Source organism: Macrotis lagotis, chromosome 2 (genome assembly GCF_037893015.1).
Source record: "Macrotis lagotis isolate mMagLag1 chromosome 2, bilby.v1.9.chrom.fasta, whole genome shotgun sequence".
NCBI classification, from domain to species: domain Eukaryota; kingdom Metazoa; phylum Chordata; class Mammalia; order Peramelemorphia; family Peramelidae; genus Macrotis; species Macrotis lagotis.
The window spans coordinates 99,414,172-99,435,423 of record NC_133659.1 but is presented as its reverse complement, the minus strand read 5'-3'; the positions used below and the strand labels follow the sequence as shown (position 1 = coordinate 99,435,423).

Genomic DNA, 21,252 nt, shown 5'->3' with positions numbered 1-21,252 from the left:
CATAAGGAGTTCAAAGGATAATTAGGAAATGATTACTAGAAGGAAAGCAATAGGGGGCAGCTAGGTGGCACAGTAGATAGAGCAGTGGTCCTGGAGTCAGGAGTACCTGAGTTCAAATTCAACCTCAAACATTTAATAATTACCTAGCTGTGTGGCCTTGGGTGAGCCATTTTAACCCCATTTGCCTTGCAAAAACTTAAAAAATAAAAAAAAAAAAAGCACTAGAATTAATAGGGGTTAAGGAAGGTTTCCTGTAGGTGAGATTTTAGTTGAGCCTTAAAAGGAAACCAGGGAGGTCAATAGTGAGAATAGGAATGAGAAATCTAGGGAGCTAGATTATAAAGGCTTTGAATGCCAAATAGAGCATTTTACATTTGATTCTGGAGGCAATAAGGAGTCACTTCATTTCTAGTTCTTTTTTTTTTGGTAAGGCAAATGGGGTTAAGTGACTCGCCCAAGGCCACACAGCTAGGTAATTATTAAGTGCCTGAGACCAGATTTGAACCCAGGTACTCCTGAATCCAGGGCTGGTGCTTTATCCACTGTGCCACCTAGCCGCCCTCATTTCTAGTTCTTTACTAAATAGACAACTCTAAATTTTGCTATCCATATTTCTTTTTGTGATTTTGTGAATTATTTATTTGTATTCTATTTTAGTCTTGTTCTGAGCAAAGTTTATCAATTTTTTGAATTCCATATTTACATTAAACATTTCAACACATAAAATAACACTATCTTACCACTCTGTCATTGCAATTACTCTCCACTTTCCAGTCTCTGGGACTGTTCTCCATACCTGTCTACTATATTTGTATCTGTAATCTTTTTATCTATAACCCAGACTACAGATAATAAATTGACCTACTTCTAATATATTCAAATTTGATAAAGACCTTCTAAGTTTTTGTTATCCATACTTCTTTGTGATTTTTACCAATTGTTTGTTGGTATTCTTCTTTAGATTTGGTTTGATAACACTAAAGAGTACAATTTTTACAATGCTATATTTATATAGCTATTTCCAAATATGAAATAGTATTATTTGACCAGTCTATGAAAGCAAAATGTTTTATTTCTTAATTATCTTTAATTATGCCCAAAATTTTCTTCATCTTTTTAAAAATAAAATAGTATATGAAACTGATTTCTTTTGGAAAATATTTCTGACAACTCTGTCTTTTCCTGGGTGATAACTTAAGAGCACAGATTATATCATCTTATAACATAGTAATTAAACAAAAACCTCAAAAATATTGAATGTATAGAAACTGATATTAAACTTATCATTTAGATAAGGAAATAAAAGAACTCTGAGTCTCACCTTTCTTTCCTCATAAACATATGTACATATTCTTATCTAACTATAAAGACTTTCTCCCAACCCTCTTGCATCCAGAAAAAGTAGCTAGAAAAGATTTTTAAATTTACATAGTTTCCTCAGTTTTAAGTGGGGAGAAGCTATAACTGTTTCACCCAATTAGTGAGAACAAATATCTCAAAAGACAATATCTTTTCACAATTCTATTTTCAATTATCAAATGGATATGGAATGACTGCAAAAGGGAAAAAAGTGCATATAAAATAACCAATTTGATCAATGTCCAATTTGACAAAAAACTGTTACTATGTTGAAAAGCATGCATATTAAATAAATGTGAGGTAATCACACCATTTAAAACACTCACCATCTGAATAGGTTTTTTATGTAGATCTCGCTCTGTTACCAATTTCTCTTGGTCAGTAACGTAGAGACCTTTCTGTGCTAAAGCCTGTATTACAGCATCATGGCCCAAAAGTGGTTTTGCAGCATCACTCTTGAGAATAAGACTCCCAGCACGACAATACAGTTCTGCTGATAGTAGCAAGTTCACAACAGGTGGCTTGATGTGCTCTTGGTCATATTGATCTGTATAAAATGGCTCTCGAAGTTCCTCTGGCACATTTTCTAAAGAGAACAAAAAACTTTACTCAATTGATTTTAATAAAAAAACATAATTGTATACTTACTAGTACTATTAGTTATAAGTTCTAAAGAAAAGTATGAAGAAACTAAGAAACCTGGAAGAGCTTCTGCCAATAATTCTCAAGTTACTTCCCCCAAAGTACTACTTCGGTTCTTTACTTTGGACACAACCATCCTGATGGGTCAGAGTTGAGCAAAGCGAGAAAAGCTTTCTCAAGTCTACAGGGAGAATTTCTTGATTAGTATTCCCTTATCTATATATAATTATCACTATAATAATATTATCATGTTTTAATACCTTATTATAAAAAATATTCACATAATAGACTTGCTATAAATGGTACTCTCAAACATGAATTTTGACAGAATCAAGATATATTCTTGATATATCATTGCTCATAATAGAATCAATGGATGAAATTATGGTGCAAATAAGGGAGCAAATACATTCAGTTCAATTCAATTCAATAAAATATTGAGTATCTAATATGTTGGGCTGGTTAGGTGGCACAGGAGCCAGAGAACCAGGTCTGAAGTCAGGAGGATGAGTTCAAATATGAATTTTAGACACTAGCCATGTGACTCTTGGTAAGTCACTTCAACTTGTTTGCCTCAGTTTCCTCATCTGTAAAATTAATTGGAGAAGAAAATGACCAACCACTACAGTACCTTTGCCAAGAAAACCCCAAAAGGGGCACAAAGAGAAGGTCCCAACTGAAAATGACTAAATAATAATCTATTATTGTCAACAGAACCAAGCAAGGTGTTGGAAATGATACAAAATTTAGACAGAGAAGACATAGAAGTTACTATGTAGAAAAACAAAGAAAAATTCACGTAAGTTTAATTCAAAGTAATATATGAAAAGTGAGTGTCAGAGAGTGACAAAAAAAATGTCCTTAAGTGAGGTCTGAGTTAACTGGCATGTAATCAAAGTCAGTTTCATGGAAGAGTTATATGAATTGGGCTGTAAAAGAGTGGTTAATAAGTTAACAAAGGGAAGTTAGGGCATTCTTGGCATATGGAACATAATGAGAAAAGTACTGTGGTGGAAAAAGACCAGGTATTTTCAGAAGATTGAGGGTAGCATAGTGGATAAAGCACCGGCCCTGGAGTCAGGAGTACCTGAGTTCAAATCCGGTTTCAAACATTTAATAATTACCTAGCTATGTGGCCTTGGGCAAGCCACTTAACCCCATTTGCCTTGCAAAAACCTAAAAAAAAAAAAACACAAAAAAAACCCCCTAGTTAATATCAAATATAATTAAGTTATTCAACTCTTTAAAAAATGCTTATTACTGGTGGCAGAGGCAAGATGGTAGCATGAAAGCAGAAATTTCCAGAAACTTGATCCTGCCAAAACTACAAAAGCTATCAAATTATGACTCTAGCCAAAATTGAGAGGGGTAAAACTCACAGAAAGACAAAGTGATACAATTTCCCAGTCCAAGACAACTTAGAAGTTTTGCAGGAAAGGTCTGTTTCACCGGGAGCAGGAGTTGGAAAAAAATGCAGTGTGGTTGAGTCAGGTCCCTAGATTCCTGAGGGCACCTGGGTCCACAGCAGAGGGGGGGTGGTTTCCAGACCTCCTGGCCCAGGAATCACTGGGAACAGTTTGAAGGGGTGGTGAGAGAACTTTGCCACACCAGAGTAGCCCTACAAGGAGAATCTGCAGAGGGAATCGGGAAAGCCAGCCTGTATCTATAGAAGACAGCCAATAAATGATAGGGGAATTGGGGGAGACTGCAGAGGTCTCTCTCTCTGCTCTCCCTGAGGCAGGACTCAGCTGTTTGCCCACACCCAAATCCAGGTTTCAGTTTGGGCTTCCATACTACCATAGCCAAGCAAGAACTGTCCTCACAACTCCAGGGCAGAGGCGAGGGCCTGAACACAGGCAAGAGAGCAGTCAGAGCATCTCATAAAACCTTGGAGGAATTAAGATCCCTATGGGTTGTCCCACCCCACCCCCAAGCCTTGAAAGTGTAGAAAATCATCCAAAGGCTGAAGAAATGAGCAAACAAAAGAAAAAGAAGAATCTGATAATAGAAAATTACTTTGGTCCCATGGAAGATTGAGAAGACAAAAATCAAAGCTTCTGTATCCAACACCTCAAAGAAAAATAGAAAATGGGCTCAGGCTATGGATGAGCTCAAAAAAGACTTTGAAAAGCAATTAAAGGAGATAGAGGAAAAATTGGGAGGAGAAATGATAGTGATGCAGATAAATCATGAAAACCAAATCAGCAATTTGGTGAAAGAAATACAAAATACAAAAAAAATTGAATAATATGTTAAAAACCAGTTTAGGCCAAATGTAAAAGCAACACAAAAGGCAAATGAAGAGAAGAATTCCTTAAAAGCAGAATTGGCCAGCTGGAAAAGGAGATAAAAAAGTTCTCTGAAGAAAATAATTCCTTCAAATACAGAATGGAACTAAAGGAAGCCAATGACTTTGCAAGAAATCAGGAAGAAATAAAACTATTCCAAAAAAAAAATTAGAAGAAAATGTGAAATATCACAAGAAATCAGGAAGAAATAAAACTATTCCAAAAAAAAATTAGAAGAAAATGTGAAATATCACATTGGAAAAAACAACTAACCACAAAAAACAGATCCAGAAAGATAATTTAAAAATTATTGGACTACCTGAAAGTCACGACCAGAAAAAAAGAGCCTAGACTTCATTTTTCAAGAAATAATACAGGGGCAGCTAGCTGGCAGACTGGATAGAGAACTGGCCCTGGAGTCAGGAGGACCTGAGTTCAAATACGGCCTCAGACACTTAATAATTACCTAGCTGTGTGGCCTTGGGCAAGCCACTTAACCCCACTGCCTTAATTAAAAATTTAAAAAATTTAAACTTAAATTTAAAAAAAGAAATAATACAGCAAAATTGCCCTGAGATCCTAGAAAGAGAAGGGAAAAATAGAAATTGAAGAAATTCACCAGTCCCCTCCTGAAAGACATCCCAAAAGAAAAACTTCCAGGATTACAGCCAAATTTCAAAACTCCCAAGTCAGAGAAACAAACAATTCAACTACTATGGCTCTATAGTCAGGATTACATAGGATCTGGCAGCATCTATATTAAGGGCTCGTAGGGCTTGGAATATGATATTTTGGAAGGCAAACGATCTTGGTTTACAACTGAGAATCAACTACCCAGCAAAACTGAACATCTTCTTTCAGGGGAAAAGAGGGACTTTCAAAGTTTCCTGTTGAAACAATCAGAGCTGAACAGAAAGTTTGATCTCCAAATACAGGACTCAGGTGAACCACAGATGAGATGGATTAACTGTGAAGAACTTAATGATGTCGAACTATTTGTATTCCTGCATGGAAAGAAGATACTGCTAACTCATGAATTTTCTCATTTATAAGAGCAGTTAGGAGCATAAATAGACAAGGCACAGGAATATAAAGACATATAATATAATAAGGTGGATTCAATGGGTGATAAAAGAAAGTACAGGGAGAAAGGGAAAGGAGAGGAAGAAGGGGCTAAGGTATCTCACATAAAAGTCAAGAAAAAGTCTTTACAATGGAGTGGAACAGGGGAAGGCAACTCATCCCAGAGTCAGAGCCACTGGAATCTGAACAGAGACTGAAATACTTTTTACTCTCACAATTCTTAAGGTTTCTCATCTTTTTTTTTGGGGGGGGGGGATTATGTTTACTCTCACAGCAAGATTATTGTAAAATATAAACAAAAACAAAAAATGCTTATTATTGCTATAAAATAATTGCCCTATTATCTATTTTCATGTGAAAATCTTGCATTTTCACACTACTGTCTGTTCAAAGATATGAGGGATTTTGCTATATATACAAAATTAATGAATACAGATACACATATGCACATCACAGGTTCCAAGGATATTCAAACATGAGGCTATTCAGAATAAAAGTGACAGAGGAAAAAAGGCTAGGGTAGGAAAATAATAGAAATTTGGGTTTTAGTAATTGTGAGGTCCTTCAAAAACGAGGTTAAAAAAATTTTGATTAAGGCTCTAAAGACCAGAAGAAATGATCAGGAGTTCAAGCCAAGGAAAAATGACCTGAGAAAAGTTTATTGTTGTACTGTTGAGTTATGGAAGACATTAGTATATCTAGGAAAGAATATGGGATTTGATCATTTGAAAACTGAATAAATGAGGTAAACTTGTTATTGGAAGTTTATTAAGCCTCTTGAGTAAGAGTTTTATTTTTATTTTGAGAACTGGAGGGGCAGCTAGGTGGCATAGTGGATAGAGCACCAGCCCTGGAGTCAGGAGTACCTGAGTTCAAATCTGGCCTCAGACACTTAATAATTACCTAGCTGTGTGGCCTTGGGCAAGCCACTTAACCCCATTGCCTTGCAAAAAACAAACAAACAAAAAAACAATTGGGAATCAATATGAAATGTGTTCTGAAAAAATCCATAGTCCTCATCATATTACAGCAGTTCTTTCCACAACAGTCCTTTGTCTTGTAATTTCCAGTTGCTTAATCACTTCTGTAGCAAACACATAATCAAATCTCAGACTAAGGCAGAGATCTGACTAAAGTAGAGCTAGAGCATTTGCCTACAATTCTACCACACACATCTATAAAAGAACATCAGATCATGTCCTAATCAAGAAATCTAAGATTTTCAGTCCTGATCAGCAAAGAGAGATAAAAGAATGAAGCACTACAGGTAGAATCTCACTAGGAGTAGCCATCCAGAGCATTTGGGGCATGGAGAGCCTATGTATTACAAAACAAAAGGATGCCCCAGAACCTGCTCAGTGGAATAATGGGAGTAGGAATTCCAGTATAAAGGAAATGTCTGCAGAGCTTTGCAGCTGGGAGATGGTGGCCAAGTATTACAGTCTACAAGAATTCCAAGAAGCAGCAAGCTCACAGATAAGCAGCTGAGACTGAAACCCAAGTCAGGAATTTGCAGAGTTCAGACTAGAAAGGCAACAATACAGCTTTGACCTGGATCACATCATTTTGGGGACAATGATAGCTGTCAGGTTTCTAGGCTGAACTCTCCTCCAAGATCATAAGAATAAAACAAATCGATACCTCAAGAAAGGAACAGAAGAACCTTAGACAAAATTCAGAGGTGTGCAGAACCTGGTCTGAACATAAAGTCCGAAGAGGAAGTAGGTTGGAAGATAAGTGGAAAAAAAAATTCAACATAAAAACACATCATAGTGGGGTCAAAGATGATTTCGACAAAAGCCAAGCAGAGAATGACTACAAAATATCTACCAGGCAAAGATTCAAAGAAAAATACACACAACTAGATACAACTGGAAACCACTAGAATTCCTGGAAAATATGAGACAATAAAAACAATTATTCTAAAATTTGTTTTCATAAAATGAATCAGACCATCAATAAACATTTTATTAAGTGCTTAAGATAAGCCATGCTTACCTCTGCATTTATATAAAAAGAGACAAAAGACAGTCCCTGTCCTCCAGGAACCCACAATGTAAGAGGAAGCAAACAAGAAAATGCCTATGTACAAACAAGTTACATATAAGTAGGAAATAATTAAATAAGGGAATTAAGAGAGGATGGAGGGGGGTGGCTAGGTGCCGCAGTGGATAGAGCAAGGGTTCAAATACAGCCTCAGACACTTAATAATTACCTAGCTGTGTGGCCTTGGCAAGCCACTTAACTCCACTGCCTTGCAAAAAAAAAAAAAAAGAGTGGGGGGGGGATGGGAAAGGCTTTCTGTAGAAAACGGGAATCTAGTTGTAACACAAAGGAAGTCAGGAAAGTCCAGGGACAGAGAAGAGGTGGGAGAGCATCTCAGGTATGGAATAAAATGAGTGTCAGAGATGAAAAAAAATTTTAAAAGAAATGAGAACTTTGAAAGAGAATTGGAAAAGAAGAATAACAGCCTGAACAACAGATATAGAAATTTTGCTCAGGCAATGAACTCCCTAAAAACTAGAATAGACCAAAAATAATAACAATTTAAAGAATATTTAAATATTTTTAAAGAATATTTAAATATTTTTAAAGAATATTTAAATATTTATTTAAAGAATATTTAAAAATTAAAGAAATTATTAAGTTAAAGAAAGAAAACAAAAGAAAAAGACTGAACAATAAATGAAAATGTAAGGCATTATTGTAGTAATAAAAATTGATCTAGAAAATAACAAATCAGATAGAAAATTGAAAAATTGCTTGACTATCTGAAAGCAATGACCAAAAAGGTGAGGATGGATAACATTAAAGAAAACTGCCCAGATTTCTAAGAACTGGGCAAAAATCAAATAAGATGTATATAGGTCACCTAAAGATGCTTCAAAATAATAAACTTCCAAAAATATTATAATCAAAATTCTAAGAAAGAAGCCACAGCCATGATCACAGATTTAGAGGTCATAACAAAAAAAAAAAAGTAGAGCACACGAATTTAATATTTCAGATGGGAAAGTTTCTAAGCTTTTAACAATAATAACATCAGCAACAGTTATAATTCATATAACCTGTTAAGATTTGCAAAATCCTTTAAAATAGTTCTTTTCCCAACTTTTTGAGATGAGGAAACTGAGGTAAAGAAGGATTAAGTGATTTGACAGAACAAAGTGTCTAAAGCTGAATTTGAACTCAGGCCTTCCTATTTCCAAGTTCTATTCACTACACCATTCACCTTCCACTAATAGCAAATCAGAGTATAATGTCCCAGGGAAGAAAATCCTTTGAATGAGAGAAGAGTTTCAAATGTTTCTTAAGAAAGACCAGTGCGATATAGACATGTTTTGCAAAGACAGAAGTCAAGATAAATGTAAAAAAGTAAACATGAGCAAACTATCATGAGACTTAACCATGATAAATTATTTGCATTCTAATATGGAGAAATAATACATTTATCCCCTTAATCTCATCATCAATAATGAGTGCTAGAAAAAGGGTAATTAGAATAAAAGGTATCAAAGTAATTCTATTATGATTGATGATCTTAAAAGAAAGGGAAGGGGAAAATATACTAAAGGTAAGTTAGAGGAGGTGGACAAAGGAGAGGAAGAAGAATGGAGAAAATGACTCATGTCACTGTGATGTGCAAGTATAAATTAATACAAACAAGTAGAAGGAAGTAGGGGTGGTTGACCTACAAGCCTCACTCTTATTTGAATTAGCTAAATGACAGAAGAACACACAGAGAATGGGAAGCAAATATTTCATTCAACCAGAAAGGGGGGAATGGAAGAAAAAAGAGGGAGCTCTAAGAAGAATAGATCAAAGGAAAGATTAAACCCAATCAAAGCATATTCCAAGAAAAGAAAATTATATTTGTAGCAGTTCTTAGCAATAAAAAAAAAAATCTTAAAAATGAAGAGATGTACATCAATTGAGGAAACACTAAGCAAATTATAATATATAAAAGTGAATGAATACTACTGTGTATAAAAAGAATGGCTTCAAAACATCACTTATACAAAAATATTCATAACAGCCCTGTTTGTGGTAGCAAAGAATTGGAAATCACAAAATCACATAAATGTCTTTCAACTGGAGAATGGTTTAGCAGACTGTGGTATATGTATGTCATGGAACACTATTGTTCTATTAGAAACCAGGAGGGATGGGAATTCAGGGAAGCCTGGAGGGATTGCATGAACTTATGCTGAGTGAGATGAGCACATCCACAAAAACACTGTACATCTTAACAGCAACATGGGGGTGATGATCAAACTTGATGGACTTGCTCATTCCATCAGTGCAACAATCAGGGACAATTTGGGGCTGTCTGCAAAGGAGAATACCATCTGTATCCAGATAAAGAGCCGTGGAGTTTGAACAAATTTCAAGGACTATTCTCTTTAATTTAGGGAAAAAAAACAGATATCTTATTGTCTGATCTTGTTATCTCTTATACTTTTTGTTTCTTCCTCTCTCATCACACTCAATTTAGCTCAATGTACAATATGGAAACAAACAAAAAAAAAGGATGGTTCCAGAGAGATTGAAGAATAATATCAACCAAGGCAGAGGGAAATGAGAACCAGAAATTATCAAATAACAACAATCTTGTAAACAATAACTCTGAAAGACTTCAAAACTCTGGTCAATACAATGACCTAGATTTCAGAAGATTTGATAAAATACCATGTTTCCCTGAAAATAAGCCCTACTGGGATTTTTTCAGGATACTCAGAAGTCCTACCCACAAAATAAGCCCCAGTTAAGATCATCAGCCAGATGAACATATTTAGTACACATACTGAATTATAAAATAGTATTACTATGTAAGAGCACTGGCCCTGGAGTCAGGAGGATCTGAGTTCAAACCCAGCTTCAGGCACTTAATTACCTAGCTGTGTGACCTTGGGAAAGTCACTTAACCCCATTGTCTCACCAATAAAAAATAAAAAATATATATGTAATATTATTGACATAGATAATAAATTATAATATAAATTATAATTTATAAATTCCTAAGCAGGCACCTTTGAATTTATAGGTAAATATCTATATGTAAACAGTACAGCCACAACTCAAGAATAATATGCACACTTGATAATGTCTGGATGGAAAGAAAGCCCCACCTCTAATCATCATTAAGGCAGAAAAGATAAGATTGAACAAGTTTCAGGCATTTATGTTCTTGAAACCAAAAAAGCCTAGTATACATACAAGCAGTTATAAGGAAATGGGTTGATTGAATACTGCCATTTGTTTTGTGAGATTTAACAAGGATTTGACAAGGAATAAGACAAAAATATTGACTCCTAGTGGGAATTTTCTTAAGCAATAGAATATAATACAGAGGATCACTTTCTGTCTCCCACCATGTTGAACAACTTCCCAGCTGACTGATTAAACTAATGATCAAGATGGATGCTATTTAGACTCCCGGAGCACAAGAAAAACTTGTCCAGTATCCAATGCAATTCTAGGAGTGGTGTTTCACTAACCTATTTCTCAGACAATGAGTTTCTACTACTTACAACATCAGAAACGATTGTGAAAGACCAGAGTGATTTTCACTGGTTCTGATCTTTAATTCAAAAAATAAACTTTGGTACTGACATTTCACTTTAATATTTGTCAGATTTCAATTTTTATTTTAGCTTTTTGCAAGGCAAACGGGGTTAAGTGGCTTGCCCAAGTCCACACAGCTAGGTAATTATTAAGTGTCTGAGACCAGATTTGAACCCAGGTACTCCTGACTCCAAGGCCAGTGCTTTATCCACTATGCCACCTAGCCGGCCTGAGATTTTAATTTTCTAGATGTCTGATGAAGCCTTTTCTTACACACTCACTCTCTCTCTCTCTCTCTCTCTCTCTCTCTCTCTCCATTAGAGAAAAGTTAGTAATTTCTTGACCTGTCTTATAGAGAAATTCCAAGGGTAAAAGTGTAGAATCTAGACAACAGTATCAGAAAACCTATATAACAGCTATTTTGGAAAAATGATTCTATTACTTCTAAAAGTTAAGTAATATATTTTGAAGGATTCTTTTACAATTATTCTCTACAGTCTTAAAAAAGCAATCTTACAAACTAGTTTTTCTATTAAATTTGCCATTTTGTACTGTTCTGAAGAATAAAATATTTTTCCTAACATGTAAAAGAAGAGCAGAATAATGGAAAGAATAAAGGACTGGAAGTCAAGGAATGTGATTTTTATTTCCCTCTTCCTAGTGGAAGTTGTATGACTTTCAATAATTTAATTTATGAATCTGTGCCTCAGACCTCATAAAATTGAAGAGATAAAACTAGATTAGTGGTTCTTTACTTGTTTTAATGTTTTTATATCTGTATTTCAATATATTTGGTTTAGTTTGTAATGCTATATATTTTACTCTATGCATTTTTTAAAAAAACATTTTTAAATTTAAATTTTAAAAACATTCCCCAAGGGCAACATTCTTTAAGTTATAAAGATTTAGATTCACTTCCTGGGTGATGTCAAGCTACTGATGAAAAGCTAGGAAGCTCCTGGAACTATTCCCAAGAAAACGTTTAATAAAACCTCTAAACAGACCCTAAAGTGAAAGAACCCACCAAAAACGGAGTGAAACAAATTCTCTACTCAAAATATCATCAGATGGGGTAGCTAGGTGGCGCAGTAGATAAAACACCGGCCCTGGAGTCAGGAGTACCTGGGTTCAAATCCGGTTCAAACACTTAATAATTACCTAGCCATGTGGCCTTGGGCAAGCCACTTAACCCCATTTGCCTAGCAACCCTCCCCAAAAAAATATCATCGAAGAACTTCAGAAACAGTAGTTCTTAAGTATGGGTAGGAGAACTGGGAAGCCAATGGGAGACTCTTAAGACAGACTGCAGCTGCCAGCAGTCTGGCACCCCAGCAGCCAAGAGCCCCAACCACAGTTCAAAAAGCTCTAGTCCAGAAATGCAGAAATAGGCAGGACTGGGTTGGGCAAGCCAAAGGCAGGGAATAAACCACGAACACCTGAAATACCATAAGTAAAATCATAAGCAAGAGGTAAGCCAGGGACCAGATCCCCAGGCCCCAGGTTGGAGCTACACATCTTGTACTCCAGGAACAGAAATGAATCAAAATGAGCAAAAAACCAAAAAAAAGTGCCTAACCATAGATAATTACTATTCTGATAAAGACATCCTCTTGAAGAAGAAGAAAGAAACGGGGGTTTAGGACTTGGTCTCAAATCCCAAAAGACCTCTTAGAAGAGCTCAAAAAGGATTTTAAAAACCAAAGAAGAGAAGAAAAATGGAGAAAAGAAATGAGAATCATGAAAGAGAATTATGAAAAATTGATTAAAGAAAACAATACCTTTGAAGTAAAACAGACCAAATTAAAAAAAAAAAAAGGAAAAGGCTAAACTATTCCTTTAAAAATAAAAATGAAAAACTGAAAAAGCAAGATAACTCATCAAAAAGTAAAACTGGGGGTGGCTAGGTGGTACAGTGAATAGAACACCAGCCCTGGAGTCAGGAGGACCTGAATTCAAATTCAGTCTCACACACTTAATGATTACCTAGTTGTATGACCTTGGGCGAGTCACTTAACCCCACTACCTTACCCCCCAAAAATTTATAAAATTAATCATCTAGAAAATGAAAATAAAAACTAGAAATAAAATTAATAAACTGGAAAAAGCACAAAAACTAACTGAAGAAAATAAAACCCTAAAAACCAGAATTAGACAAATGGTAACAAATGGCTCTATGAGATTCAAAAATTCATCAAACAAAACCAAAAGACTGAAAAAAGAGGAAAAAGAGCAAACTGGAAAATAGATCCAGAAAAGATAATTGATGAATTATTGGTCTACCTGAAAGCCATGATGAGAAAAGGAAACTTGACAATATCTTGCAGGAAATTATCATGGAAAACTGCCCTTAAATCCTAGAACAAAAAGACAAACTACATCAGTCACCCCAGAAAGAGATCCCAGGAAAAAAATTCCAAGGAATATTGTAGCCAAATTTCAGAATTCTCAGCCAAAGAAGAAAAAACTGTAAGCAGCCAAAAAAAGAAAAGCAATTTAAATATCAAGAAACCACAGTCACGATTATGCAGCATTTATAAGCTTCAACATTAAAGAAACAAAGGAACAAAATATGATATTTCAGAGGGCAAAGGAGCTTGGTTTTCAACATATTCTTTCAGGAAAAAAGATAGACTTTCAATGAATTAAAGAACTTTCAAACTTACCTCATATAAAAAGACCAAAACTGAATAGAAAATTTGATCTTCAAAAACAAGAGGTACATAAAAAGGGAAATGGAAAGGGGAAAAAGAAGTTAGATAATAACGTTAAACTGTGTACATCCCAACACAGGAAGACAATACTTTAAACTCTTGAAAACTGCATTTCTTTTAGGACAGTTAAAAGAAGAATATTTAAGACAGAGGGTGTACATTATAGATTGATCATAAAGTATCTACTAAAGCATTATCTCTTTTATCTCATGAGGGTCCTATTTCTATTAGAAGAGTTGGAGGGAGTGTACATGAAAAGAGGGTGTAGTTGTATATTGATTATAATTTGATGATGTTTATTGTTCTTGAGAACTGCATTTTTAATGGAATAGTTGGGAGAAGTATACTTGGACAGAGGCTGTGGGCATGAAGGGATTATGAGATAATGAAGATTAAAAATCAATCAACTTGAGAATTATACTTTTATCAGTAGAGATAAAAGGAATATACTTTGACAGGTTGTAATAAAACAATTAAGATATGAAAAAGAAGTTTATACTGGTAGAAGGCAAGACATTAGAGGATAAATAACACTACATGAAGAAGCACAAAAGACCTATTTTAGTAGATGGAAAGGAGGAAAAATGTGAGCACTGAGTAAATCTTACTCTAAACTGAATTGACCCAAAGAGGAAATAATATAAATTCCCAATTGGATCTACAAATTTATGCTAACCTACAAAGACACAGAGGGTGGGAAAAGGACGGAAAGGTGGAAAAGGAGTTGATAAAGGGGAAGAGAAAAGTAAAGTTAAAAAAAGGGGTAGGGAGTAGGGAAAAAAAGTTGGTTGATAGAAGGGAAGGCTAATCCAGAGATAGCAATCATAAGTAAAAGTGAGGAGGTAAGAGGAATAAGGGAGAGGAAATAGCAATACAAAATCAGAGGGAAGATAGGATGGAGGGAAATACAGTAGGAAGTTATAACTGTAAATGTGTATGGGATGAACTCTCCCAATAAAACGCAGAGAGAAGAATGAAATTTTAAAAAGTTTACAAGAAACACATTTGAAACAGAGATATATACAAGATAAAGGTAAAAGGATAGAGCATAATATATTATGTTTCAGCTGAAGTAAAAAAAGCAAGGGTAGCAATCCTAATCTCAAACAAAGTAAAAGCAAAAATAGATTCCATTAAAAGAGATAAGGAAAGAAACTACAACTCCTTAAAAGGTACCAAAGGAGAGCAGCTAGGTGGCACTGTGGACAGAGTACCAGCCCTGGAGTCAGGAGGACCTGACTTCAAATCTGGCCTTAGATACTTAATAATTACATAGCTATGTGACCTTGGGCAAGTCACTTAACCCTATTGCCTTAAATTATTTTTAAAAACGGTACCATATTAATGAAATAATAACAATATTAAACAAATATTCACTGAGTAGTATAGCATCCAAATTCTTAGAGACACTAAGTGAATTACAGGGAAATAGAGACAACAAAGATCTATACTAATGGAGGACTTCAACCTCCCTCTTTCAGAATTAGATAACTAACTACAAAATAAACAAAAAATTAAGATGGTGAATAGAATTTTAGAAAATTTTAGAAAATCTCTGAAGCAATTTTACAGAGCTGGAAAAATAGTAATAAAATTTATCTGAAGCAAGAAAAGGTCAAGAATATTGAGTGTGGGGCAACTAGGTGGCATAGTGGATAAAGCACCGGCCCTGGAGTCAGGAGTACCTGGATTCAAATCCCATCTCAGACACTTAATAATTACCTAGCCGTGTGGCCTTGGGCAAGGTACTTAACCTCATTTGCCTTGCAAAAAAACTAAAAAAAAAAGTAGCACATGACTACAGTAATCTACTGTTTGATAAATCTAAGACTGGTTAAGAGCTCACTATTGGACAAAAACTGCTGGGAAAACTGGAAATAGTACAGCATAAACTAGGCTGAGACCAACACCTCACATCTTATACCAAAATAAGATCAAAATAGGTCCAGAATTTAGACATAAAGACTGATACCAAAGCCCAATTAAGAAAACAAGAAGTAATCTGTCAAATCTATTTAGTGGGAAGAAGTTTATGGTCAAACAAGAGATAGAGAACATAAATTGCAAAATGGATGGTTTTGACTATATTAAATAAAATTTTTTTGCATAAATAAAACCAATGCAATGCAGCCAAGATTAGAAGGAATGCAAAAAGTTGGGAAACAATTTTCACAACTAGTATTTCAGATAAAGGATTCATTTCTAACATATATATGTTAGAAAAAAAAATATATATATATAACTTAATCAAATTTATAAGATTCCAAGCAAAGAGTTGGAAACTGAGGAGATGTACATCAATTGGAGAATGGCTGAACAAGTTATAGTACGTGAATGTTATGGAATACTCTTGTTCTATAAGAAACCATGAGGTTGGACTTTATAGAAGCATGGAAACAATTACACAAACTGATGCTGAATGAAGGGAGCAGAACCAAGAGAATTATTATGCATTAACAACAACACTGTGAGTTGATCAGCTATGATGTATGCAACTCCTCTCTTGTTCAGAGGTCTAGGACAACCCCGGGAAACCTATTATGGACAACACCATCTACATCAAGAGTGGGGAGGAGCCACAGAATCTGAATGGATACTATATTCACCTTTTAAAAATTTCTCATGTTTTCCTTCCTATTCCATAGTTTTCTTTTTCCTCAGTCCTAATTTCTCACACACAAAATTACTAATATGTAAAAACTTGTTAAATACAAATGCACACATAGAATTTTTACCAGACTGTTCACCACTGAGGGAAGGGGGGGGTGTAAAGGAAGGGTACTAGAAAAATGTGTAAATATAGTTACACATTTTTCTAGTACCCTTCCTTCCCATATGTATACACTTACATATACAGATATACATATATATATACACACACACACACACATACATATCTATATATATAAGTGGATGAATATTGAAAAACTTTCATAACATGTACTTGGAAAAATAAAATAAAATATCCAAAAAAAAGATTCCAAGTCATTTCCCAATTGATAAATGGTCAAAGGATATGAATAGGTAGTTCTCAGATGAAGAAATTTAAGATATCTATAGTGATATGAAAATATGCTCTAAATCATTATTGATTAGAGAAATGCAAATTAAAACAATTCTGAAGTAACTACCTCATACCTATCAAATTGGCCTAAATGACTAAAAAAGGAAAATGATCAGTGTTGGAGATATGTGAAAACTGGATCATTAATGCATTGCTGATGGAACTGTAAACTGATCCAGCCTTTCTGGAGAGCAAATTGGAACTATGCCAAAGGACAATAAACTGTGCATACTCATATTCAGCAATACCACTACTAGCTCTATATCCCAAAATGTTCATTTAAATACAAGACCCACATGTACAAAAATATGTATAGCAGCTCTTTTATAGTAGCAAAGAAATGGAAATTGAGAGAATGACCATCAATTTGGGAATGGTATATGAATGTTATGGAATACTACTGTTCTCTAAGAAACCATGAGGGACAGGACTTCAGAAAAGCCTGGGAAAATGTACATAAACTGATGTTAAGTGAACAGAACCAAGAGAATATGGTACACATTACAACAATACTGTGAGATGGGATCAACTATGACATAACTCCTCTCAGATAACCCTGAGGAACCTTTTATAGAAAACGATATTTACATCAAGAAAAAAATAAAAATAAAAAACATGGGAGTCTGAATGCAGAGGAAAGCATACCATGTTCACTTTTTAAAATTTCTTTTATGCTTTTTTCTTTCTCATGGTCCCCCCCTTAGTTCTAATTTCTCTTTCACATCATGACTAAAATGGAAATTGATGGATAACATTTTACCAGATTGTTCATTGCCATTGGGAGGATGGGCCGGGGGGGAACGGGGATGACAGACACTAGAGTGGAACTTGCAAATGGATGAATGTTGAAAACTATCTTTATATGTAATGGGGGGAAAAATAAAAATAAATTACTTAGATCCAGATCCAGAACAGAATCTAGGGTTGGAAATAACCTCAAAAACATCTCATGAAACCATTGTACAAATCAATCAATTGACATCAGAGGAGATTAAGTGACTTCCCCAAGTCACAAAGATAGAGAAAGTTTTGGAACCTCAGACTCTATAGTCTAGACTATACTGTACCCTTGGGGTTCCTCTATCCCTTTTCAGGTTGAAATAATCATTAAGACAAGTCAAGAAAATATTAGTTACTCTACTTAGGAAAGAAACAGAAGGTCCCAAAAAATGTCAAGAAAATTAAAATCTGACAAATATTAAATATTTTCTCATATCTTTGTGCTAGACTTGTGATTATTCCCAAGTTATGAATTTTCTTTCTGTTCAGATGTCCTGTACATACTCTTGATGACATATATATGTTTCCCATGTTAACTCTACTTTTATATTTCAATCTCCATTCATCTTTACCAAAATGCTCTCTCTACAGTGTTTCTTAGATTCCTCACAGGAATATATTACATGAGCATATCTTCTTAATAAATAGTGCTAGATCCCCTTTTTCCTATCCTGTTGCTTTTAAATAAGGTGAATTCTCCCAAAGTCAACTATTATTTTGCATCTCCTTTCTCTGCCAAAAGGAAAAACTTCTTTCCTAGGGAAAAAAACAAAATGATCAAGGAGTTGATAACTAAATAGGAAAATATCAAAGCACCTGACCTAGATTAACAATATTCTAATGTACAAACTGAACAACTGTCAGTCACCTTTGAAAGGTCATGGAAATATTTAGGATAGCACAGAATTAGATGAAATTAGATTTAATATCCAAATTTTCAAAAAAAGAATAATGGAGTCTGTAAATTATAAGTTGGTGACTTTGATTCTGATTACTGAAAAACTCTAAAAGATATTATTAAAAGAATAATGAACACTTAGGAAAAAAGGAAGCATGGTCCCAAAGAGCCAATATGGTTCCACCAAGAATAGATCTTCTCATGACCAATGCAGAAATTTGTTTTGTTTAACTTTATATATTTCTAACATAAGTTTTATATGTCTTTTTCTCTTAAAGAGGAGGAGCAGGGTGGGGAAGGTGTGAAGAAAGAGAAGGTAGATTTCTATTGACTGAAAAAAATGAATTTAATTTAAAAAAAAACAGGTCAAGTCAGACTAAGTTCATTTCCCTTTTTAAAAAAATTATTATAAGTGGGTAGAGTTTATCTAAATTTTAGCAAAGCATTTGATTCTTCCCAGATGATCTTTTTGGTTCCAAAAATAGTCATTAATAGTTCAATATCTAATTTACAAATCTCCAATAGAGAGCTCCAAGAATCTGTAAGTTGGATGTAGAAACAGAATACTTATCAAATTTGCAGATGACCTTAAAGCTAAGCAGACAGCTAACATGCTGAATGACAGAATCAGAATTCAGAAAGGTCTTGTCAAACCACAGAGAACAGTGGACTGAATCAAATTAAGATGAAATCTATTAAGGAGAAATGTAATGAAGTTTCAAAACAAAAATTTCAAATGTAAAAAGGTGATGAAGTATGGCTAAAAAGTAGTTTACCTGAAAAGAAAAGGGTGTTGTGGACTGTTAACTTTATATGAATCAATGTGACATGGTAGTCAAGGAATGAATACAATTTTAAGATACATTAAAAGACAATGTCTAAAGACTAGGAAGATAATCTTCTATGGTCTGAGCACATCTAGAACATCATCTTCAATTCTTCATATAACATTTTAAGAAGATCACCTGTAGGGCAGAAAAGGATCTAATCCAAATCATGATTTTGGCTATTATCCTCAACCTCCTCATCCCTTGAACCTTAGGACCAACCACCCTAGGCTCTGAGAGGTGCATTATCTTGACTAGAAATTAGGCCTACCAGGTCATTCCCAAAATTGCTGCAAGTATAGTCCCCTCACCCTATTCTATCTCCCCATTATGTGCTATTCTCCCAATCCAATTAGAATATAAGCACCCTGAGGATAAGAACTGTCTTGTTTCTTTTATATGTAACCCTTTGTGCTTGGATTAGTTCTTAAAATTATGAAAATATGCCACATCAATATCTATGTGCATCAATATCAATCAAAAAGATGTTTTCTTCTCTCTCTCTGCAACATGTCCCATTAACCAAGGTCAGATGATAAGAAAATTAAAATTACAAATAAAATTGAGGGCATAATTAATATTTTAAGAAGAATGTGTGTTATCTTATTTTTGAGGGAAGTAGAAAGCTACTTTTAATTACTTTGATTTGACTTTCTAAATTATGCATTTCTCTGTGAAATATAAAATCTTATTTTGCCTTTCCAATAATCATCACTGGAGAGCCTTAGATACTGAAATATGATAAAAACTGGGTCAGAAACAATTAACTATCTAAATTTAATATCTTAAAACAAAGTATCTAACTGGGTGAAACCCTGGAGCTGAAAGTAAAAGCACAACAAAATTTACTACAACCTGCCAAATAAATGCTAAAGTTGAAAGAGATATTAAAGAAAATTTTTCTTATGATCAATATTTTAATATATCAAAGTGTTGAAAAAATCTATATCCAATGTAGCACCAAAAAGCCCCACTCTATAGATACCTAATATGTAAAAAAAGTAAAAAAAAAATCCTGTTCTTTAAAAAAAGAACACAACAAAATTGTCGATTTAGATGCTGGAAAGATTTAAATCTTTTCAGAATCCATCTAAAAGACACTAAAAGGAACAAGAGTTCTTCAGATGGTTTCTTCCAAAGAAATGGAAGATAAAGAAACCTTAAAGATCATCCATCTAGTGCAAATTCCTCATTTTACAGATGATTAAACAGACCCAGAGTGGTTTAAGCAATTTCCCAAATTCAAAGGGATTTTAAGGAGCAGTCAAGATGTAGATTCAGAGCCTCTCACTCACAATCTAGCATTCTTCCTATTCTATACCTATATGGTTAACAAATAAAATTACATAAGAGTGAATCAATCCTGGTATCTCTAAAAAATAACTCAATTTTATTGAAAGGTACTGCCTAAGGGGCGGCTAGGTGACGTAGTGGATAAAGCACTAGCCCTGGAGTCAGTAGTACCTGGGTTCAAATCCGACCTCAGACACTTAACAATTACCTAGCTATGTGGCCTTGAGAAAGCCACTTAACCCCATTTGCCTTGCAAAAAAAAAAAACCCTAAAAAAAAAGGTACTGCTTGGGAAACACTAGATCACAGGAAAAGGGGTCAGAAAATCAGAACTATCGATAGATGAGGGCACACTAAATGGAACTGATCCTTTGCCTATCTGAGAAATCTCTTGCTATCCCTCATGTGTTTCCCATGTTAACTCTACTTTGTAACACACTGTTTGAAGTCAACAATAAAGAGAACCTGAACAGTTTTGAGTTAAGATGTAGGTTATGATCTAGATATCTGTGTTAACAATAATATTAATAATAAATAACATTTATATTGTACTTTACCTCATCCCAGGCCCTATGCTAGGTGCTTTGTAATTATCTCATCTGAGCTTCACAAAGCCATTGGGAGGGAGGTACTATTAGGATCCTCACATTACAACCAAGAAAAACAGTGACTTGACTAGGATCATCGAGTTAGTAAATGTCAGGCTATATTTGAACTCTAGTCTTCCTAATTATAAGTCTTGT

The 21,252-nt window shown here is 34.5% G+C and overlaps 1 protein-coding gene across 1 annotated transcript in view; it reads right to left on the bottom strand.

The window, feature by feature from the left end:
- Positions 1-21,252, bottom strand: part of CAMSAP2 (calmodulin regulated spectrin associated protein family member 2) — a 159,548-nt gene that overhangs the window by 111,507 nt on the left and 26,789 nt on the right. Inside the window, exon 2 of the mRNA XM_074220896.1 lies at positions 1,686-1,945. Coding sequence (XP_074076997.1) covers positions 1,686-1,945 — 260 coding nt within the window. The remainder of the gene's footprint in view (positions 1-1,685; positions 1,946-21,252) is intronic.